This window comes from Olea europaea, chromosome 12, assembly GCF_002742605.1.
Source record: "Olea europaea var. sylvestris chromosome 12, O_europaea_v1, whole genome shotgun sequence".
In the NCBI taxonomy this organism is placed as follows: domain Eukaryota; kingdom Viridiplantae; phylum Streptophyta; class Magnoliopsida; order Lamiales; family Oleaceae; genus Olea; species Olea europaea.
The window spans coordinates 4,317,281-4,324,859 of NC_036248.1; the positions used below are offsets into that span (position 1 = coordinate 4,317,281).

Sequence of the window (7,579 nt, forward strand, 5' to 3'; positions counted from 1 at the left end):
GGTATAAGTCTGCTTGTAATATTTTCCCATCAATCTCTAACTTTATAGCCTTAGTCATCTGATTTGTACAAAGAGTTCTTCCTAAAGGAATGCTAACCTCTAATTCACAATTCGTTTTCATACATGCAAAGTTTGACCTAGCGGCGAATGATGCAGAGATAAAAGAATTGGTTGCCCCTGAATTAAAAAATACATAAGCAAGTACATCAGATAATAACAGAATACATGTTTTTGTAATTATAATGTTAGACTAACAACCAAATGACATAGATAAAACAATGTATGGTCCTAGGTAAAAGAACATAAGCATGTATGTTGAAAATATTAATATTAAAATACCTGCTATTACATTCGGATCCTGCTCGGCCTCATGCTAATTCAGTGCAAAAACTCGAGCCTTTGCTTTCTTATTATTGTCTTGATCATCGTCCTTCTTCTTTGGAGGCTCTGTGTAGTTTAGAGCAATGGGTCTGGGCTTACCACACCGGAAACACATGTTCTTCCCAAGTAAACATTCACCCCTGTGGAGTTTATTACACTTAGGACAGGGTGTAATACTCCCACTCGTCCCACCAATACGAATTTCTGTGCTTGGCCTTTTATTTTGCCAGTTACGTCTATTCTTGTTCTAATCACTCCACTTTCTTTTTCCCAACGACTCCCTGCTCTGCTGGGCATACTGTCCAAATGTTGTCCTTTGATATGAAATAGCATGGGCTCTCTCCAACATCTCACGATATGATGTAAAACGATGGGACATAATGATCATTCCGATCTCTAGGCGCAGTCCATTTTCAAACCTCCTAATCTTCTTAACTTCAGTATCCACAAAATGCGGGGCATATCTTGAGAGCTGCTCAAATTGCCTTTCGTAATCAGTAAGCTACATGTCTCCTTGCCTGAGCTGCAGAAACTCTGATTCCTTGAAGTCTCTCAAAGCCTGTGGGAAATATTTTGCCATTACTTCATCCTTAAACTGCTCCCAAGTCAAATTACATTGCTGCTCTTCTGTCCTAGTGCGTAAGATAGATTCCCACCAGTGACTAGCTACTCCAACAAACAAAAATTCTGCGCATAGCACTTTCTGTGCATCCGTACAAGCGATGTGTCGGAAGATGCGCTCCAGACCTCTAATCCACTCCTCAACAGCCAGTGGGTCAGAACCACCATCGAAAGTCGGAAGCTTGTACCTACGAAACTGCTTAACCATTGAGACAGCTCCCAGGACAAATGGAGGTGCATTTTGTTGTGGCGGTGCATTCTGTTGTGGCGGTGCTTGGCTTTGTCTGCTAAGTTCTTGTACCACCCGTGAGTAGGTGATGCCATTTCCTAAAATTTAATTTGAAGTTACCAGTCACATTCTAGTACTAAGTCTAACAAGTTATACTTATTTTATCATATGCATATCATAAATTTAACGAAAAAATAATCTTAAAAATTTAAAGATATGCAATTTAAAATATTTAAATTATGCAAAATGTCTAAGTACCTTAGAGTCATTGGAGAGTGGTTGATTGGTGGTCGTTGAGTGCCAAAGATCATTCATATATTTAATTACTTTAAATTATCATTATTGTTAAATTCATAAATTTTCATAAAAATATTAACATTTAACAAATTGCACAATGAAACAATTAAACATTTTATTACACGTAACATTTAAAATGTGTAAAATTCAATGTTTATATATATACTAGCAAATGCAATAAGTTTGACTAAACTTTTCTTATTATCATAATAATTAATTTTTAAGCTTGAATTCTTTAATTCTTAAAAAGGAAAGTTGGGCCGGTTACAAGTTTAATGATGCATTATTGACTTAATTCAAATAATTACATCTACCTAATAGTCTTCTTATATCATGTCTATTAATGGATTAATTAAAACCGACTAAACTTTTGAAACCTTGCCTATGTTGACAAAAAAAAAAAAGGAAATCATTTGGGATTTTTGGAAAAGTTATTTGAAATATCACTAATCAAGGAATCTTTAAAACTTTCTGTAGTTGCAATTTCATCATTTAGTTCGGGTGACATAGCATGTTAGAATCCAAATAAGACGGTGATTGAAAATCAGTAATAATTAATTTCATTGCTAGAAAATTAAAAATTATAAACATGTCATTTAATCCTATTTTATCTTTTGAGGCATTAACATCTTTTGCTCTCACTCTACATTCCTATTTGGTCACAATTTTTTTTTTTTTTTATTAAAACATTACTCAATTAAACAACTAACAATTAAATATTCATTACACGCGGCATTTAGAACACATACTTACATACATATACATATTTATATGTATTTTTCATTTAAAATAATTTCCAAAATTTATTTTATTTTATTTCATTTACTTATTTATTTTCATTATTATTATTATTATTTATATATATATATATTATTTTTTTTACACTGTTCACGTGAACAGTTCACGTGAATCCAGAAATCATTTTAATTTTTTTTTTAAAACCAAATTATGAGAATACATGTGGGTCTACAGGAATTTAAACTTATGCTTTGATGCCAAATTGTAACGACCCAAAATTTAAAAATTTAGAATCGTTACTAAAACATTTATTTCATAATTAAATAAATTATGTCAAATAATCTTTGGAAAACATAATTAATTGAACCATGATTCAAATATTAAATTTCAGATTTAACATGATAAAACTGAAATAACGCAAAGAAAAATAAATAAATAGAACTTTCTAATCATGTTACTCAAAATTTATTTATCTTGAATTCCATGATTTCTGGCATTACAACTCCACCGCATCGCTCGCCAACTAATGACCCGTTCTAATCTGCGAGGAGTATGAAAAATGATGAGTACATGGAAATACTTAGTAGGATATAAAAATTTATAGTGCGATCCTGTATAAAAATTTTAAAACATGCATAAAAAAAATCATACTGTCTCATATCTTTAAAATTCGGTAAGAGCTCATATCATATTGTTGTACCGGAATGGCCATTATATTCACATCATAACATATCATATCATAACTTCAACTTTCATGAGTATAAAATTCATTAGCGTGAAAAAAATATTTAAATGGGACATAAAAACACTGCACCTCATATCCTACCTTATTAGATCGTTAAAATTTTTGGATGCAAAACCCAAGAAGTCACGCTCCAAAAATCCTTCTCGCTGCTTCAAGAATTTATATTGTTTGAAATTGACTTCCAATTTTACATTCCAATACCACAGGTATAAGTATCTATAAACCCTTTTTTTAAGGTATAAAGTAATATTCCTTTTACACTGCATAAATATGGAGTCTGTAATTTACCTGATTTCAACACTCTTCTTTCTCTACAACCGTGTGCTTATACATATGTCTTCTTTTGATACACATCTATAAATATATCCCACATGATCTAATTTAACAAAGTGGGTGTGTAGTTGAGGATACGTGTAGTAGTAGGATAGGAGTATGGATAAATTTAGGAAACAAACTTTTTGAAATAAAATAATTGATCAAATCTTATCAACCAACTTTATCACCAAACAAACAATACCTCTACAACACGTGGCCAACAAATTGAAACTAGAATAAATAAAGTTTCTCTCTCTCTCTCTCTCTCTCTCTCTCTCTCTCTATATATATATATATATATATATATATAAAATAATTGATCAAGTCAACCAACTTTATCACTAAACAAGCAATACATCTATCACACGTGGCCAACAAATTGAAATTAGAATAAATAAAGTTTCTCTCTCTCTCTCTCTCTCTCTCTCTCTCTCTCTCTCTTCCTCTTCTTATATATATATATATATATATATTCAATCCTAACCTACCCAAGATTCTTCCTCCCTTTCACATGACTTGAGAGAAATTAAATTCATTAAATAATCAATTAAAATATAATTGTAAAGCTCTATCTTTCGACCACGATAATTTGGACTCCACTAATCCAAATTAACTTTTTCTCGAGCCTAACATGCATGATTAATTACGACCTATCCAACGAGTCCAATATTCATATACTTATTATCGCTCCAATAGTATGTACATTTTAAGCCAAATAAAATCGAAATTTACTTTATATATAATTTAGTCCCAAAACTTTCAGAACATTAAAATATAGTATACAAAAAAAAAATCAAATACTAATTTACAAAATTTTGGGACATTACATGGATTTCCTATAACATATACCCACTTTATCTATTGAAATCGGATTCTAAATCCACCTTATACATCAAGCATAAAATCGTAGATAATCACACCAATAGATAATTGAAATTCAAATTGAAATTTAACAATTAGGTTAATTTCACGATAGATAAAACATGATTAAATCTATGCGAAATATAGTAAAAGTTAAATCAATCTCACAACAGTGCTTGAAATTGAAATTCAATACATGCTTTAATTATTCGATGAAAAGAACATGATTAAATCCATGAAAATCTAGTATATATTAAACCAATCTCAAAACATATTTATAAGAATAAGAAATCCAAATCTTGAATTGTTTAGCAATGGAAATCATATTACAAGCATGAGAAACGTTGAAATAATCGATACCAATCGAGTTCTTCCCTTACTTCACCAAGGATTTCTAGCCTTCCATGGAGTTTCTTGACCCAAGATGAGAGAAAATTGATGTGGAGAGGAAGAATGGCGTTCTGGGTCAAGATTAGGGCTTAAAAACGTGTGCCAAACAAGTTTCCATAAGTGTCCGCGTTAAAATAGGAATCTGGGATTTCACCCTCGAAAAATACCCATGCGGCTGCATGCTTATAAGCCATGCGACCGCATAGTTCAACCAAAATGGCCCCAAAGTTCTCGGAAGGCATCCATGTGACCGCATGGTTGTCACCATTTCCTCAGTCGGATAGTTTTCAGTATTTTGATCATAACTTTCTCTGCCAATGTCCGATTGAGGTGATTCAAGTTGCATTGGAAAGCTAACACAAAGGGCTACAACTTTATTTCAGAAATTATCTTCCAATTCAATCATCTTCATGCCAAAAAGGAATCCCAATATGAGGCTGAAAACTGGTGCGTAACTTTTTTGATTGGGAATTGATTTATGAAGATGTTATGATCATATTTTACTTCCTTTGACTTCTAATTACACCCAATTGACTCCTAAATTTCTTGAATCATCATTCCATCGCCCATCTCATTATAGATTATTTGCAACTTGGTCCTTGAACTTTCACTTTCTTCCACTTTAGCCCTTTTTACTCATTTATTCCAAATTTCACATTTCCCATCAAATTGCGACCTAGATCAAAATATAAGAGTAATGAGTGTAATTTAACGTTAAATAGCATATGAATACGACAATTAAAAGGGAGAAATATCATATTTTACACTCTTATCATGAGAATCCTCTCAAAATGGATTTAACATTATCTTTTAAAAGAAAATTGGATCTTGCACAATCTGATGGTACTCAATTGCTCATAGCGCAACTTGCACAGATGAAGGGTTGATGAAACACATAATTCCGATCAAATAGGAAACTGGAACTGTAAAGAGTTCATTGTCCCCAGATAGTAAAATGGATAACGAAAAAGTTGACATGCCATTAACAAAATTAGAGTGCTAATAATCTGATACAATTAATGGGGTGCCTATGCAATCTAAAGGGGAAAGAATTGTAGGAAATAGAAGTGTACTTAAGAGGAGGAAATGATTTTCTATTCAATTGTGGACTTGTCTTCAACTCAAGATTATATAAGTATTTTTATGACTTCCTATCACATAAGTTCATCCCCTCAAATTAATTCTACTACATGCACCACACTTTAGTAGGTACACATTAATTAACAATACATGCATTCATGAACCACATTTAACTAGGTACATATTAAATAATAATACATGTATTTCAAACTCCTAAATTCATGAAACTAAATTAAATAGGTTAAATGCATGTTTATTTTTCTAACACCCCCTCCCCCAAACATGAATTTTGCATACTCCAAGCAAACTTTTTAATTCCTTGAAATTATTGAACTTGAGAGCTTTGGTGAGAATATCTCCAATTTGTTCTTGAGACTTCACAAAATTAATCTCCACTACCTTGTTTGCAATGCATTCATGCACAAAGTGATATTTGGCATCTATATGCTTGCTACGTTCATGAAACAACGGATTCTTTGCTAAAAGCAATGGCTGATTTGTCATCCACGTTTATTTCAGTAGGCTCTTTTTGTGCAAAATGAAGCTCACTCAGCAAATACCTTAGCCAAACTGCTTGTGTAAAACAAGAACTGACAGCAACATAGTTAGCTTCACAAGTTGACAGAATAACAATTGGTTGCTTCTTTGAGCTCCAAGTAAAAGCCGTGTTACCCATGTAAAATACAAATCCACTGGTACTCTTTCGATCATCAGTGTCGTCACGCCAATCACTATCAATGAAACCTCTAAATCTGAAAACATTAGAGGCATAATAATGTAATCCGAAATCAAGAGTACTTTTGATGAAAAGTAAAATTCTCTTCGCAGCTTTCAAATGTGTTGTCCCTGGAGCTTCCATATAACGACTAACCAGTCCTACTCCAAATAATATATCCGACCTTGTACAAGTTAAATATCTCAGGCTTCCAACTAAGCTTCGGAACAAGGTTGGATCCACCTTTGCACCATCATCATATCTAGAAAGTTTGATGTTGCATTCTACTGGAGTGTTAACTGGATTACAATTACTCATGTTGAATTTCTGTAGAACTTCTTTTGCACAATTTTCTTGTACGATGAAAATGCCTTCCTCCGTCTGCTTCACTTCTATCCCAAGATAATAGGACATAAGTCCTAAATCTGTCATCTCAAATTCACAGCACATTTTTCTCTTGAATTCTTCAAACGTCTTTGGATTGTTGCTTGTAAAAATTAGATCATCGACATACAGACAAACAATCAGAACTTCATTGGCATTCACCTTAATGTAGAGAACATGCTCATAAGGACACTTGGTAAAGCCATTCTCCTGAAAATATTTATCAATTCTACAATTCCAAGCTCTTGGTGCTTGTTTTAGGCCGTTAAGAGCTTTATTTGATTTCAACACTTTGTCCTCATTTCTTTTCCTACAAAGCCGGGGGGTTGTTGCACATAGACCTCCTCTTCAAGATAGCCATTGAGAAAATCTGACTTGACATCCATTTGGAAAAATCTTCCACTTGTTTTAAGCAGCCAAAGAAATTATCAGTCATATGGTCTCTAACCGAGCTACTGGAGTGAAAACTTCTTCATAATCGATGCCTTGACACTGTTTGTATCCTTTCACCACGAGTCTTGCTTTGTATCTTTCCACCTCTCCTTTTGAATTTTTCTTATTTTTGTACACTCATTTAACTCCGATGGCAGCATGTCCCCTGGGAAGAGTTGTTAATTCCCAAGTATTGTTTTTCTCAATTGCTCTGATTTCTTCATTCATGACTTTTCTCCATTTTTTATCCTCAGCAGTTTCATTAAAACATATGGGCTCAATATTTGCAAACAGATAGAAGAAAGTAATATCATCAATTCTCTCGATTTCTCGATATATATCATCAAACATCCTTGTATGCAAAGGCCTTTCACTTGAACTTCCTTCAGAG

The 7,579-nt window shown here is 32.9% G+C and overlaps 2 protein-coding genes across 2 annotated transcripts; both read right to left on the bottom strand.

Annotated features, from left to right (window-relative positions):
* Positions 1-883: 883 nt before the first annotated feature.
* On the bottom strand, positions 884-2,036 carry LOC111406457. The gene is made up of 2 exons (XM_023035880.1): positions 1,976-2,036; positions 884-1,329 (listed from the first exon to the last, which is right to left on the bottom strand). The coding sequence occupies exons 1-2, from the start codon at positions 2,034-2,036 to the stop codon at positions 884-886; spliced, it is 507 nt and encodes a 168-aa protein (XP_022891648.1).
* A 4,078-nt stretch (positions 2,037-6,114) lies between these two features.
* On the bottom strand, positions 6,115-7,142 carry LOC111406458 (uncharacterized mitochondrial protein AtMg00810-like). The gene is made up of 2 exons (XM_023035881.1): positions 7,071-7,142; positions 6,115-6,966 (listed from the first exon to the last, which is right to left on the bottom strand). Exons 1-2 carry the CDS (start codon positions 7,140-7,142, stop codon positions 6,115-6,117), a joined length of 924 nt encoding a protein of 307 aa, XP_022891649.1.
* Between the last annotated feature and the right edge of the window lie 437 nt (positions 7,143-7,579).

Excerpts from the sequence above, each read along its gene's own strand:
- LOC111406457 (XM_023035880.1), bottom strand. The coding sequence starts at position 2,036 with ATGTCACCCGAACTAAATGATGAAATTGCAACTACAGAAAGTTTTAAA. Across the intron at positions 1,330-1,975 it reads TTTTAAAGATTCCTTGATTA|GAAATGGCATCACCTACTCA; the intron begins GTGATATTTCAA and ends ATTAAATTTTAG.
- LOC111406458 (XM_023035881.1), bottom strand. The coding sequence starts at position 7,142 with ATGGATGTCAAGTCAGATTTTCTCAATGGCTATCTTGAAGAGGAGGTC. Across the intron at positions 6,967-7,070 it reads TGCAACAACCCCCCGGCTTT|GAGAATGGCTTTACCAAGTG; the intron begins GTAGGAAAAGAA and ends AAATATTTTCAG.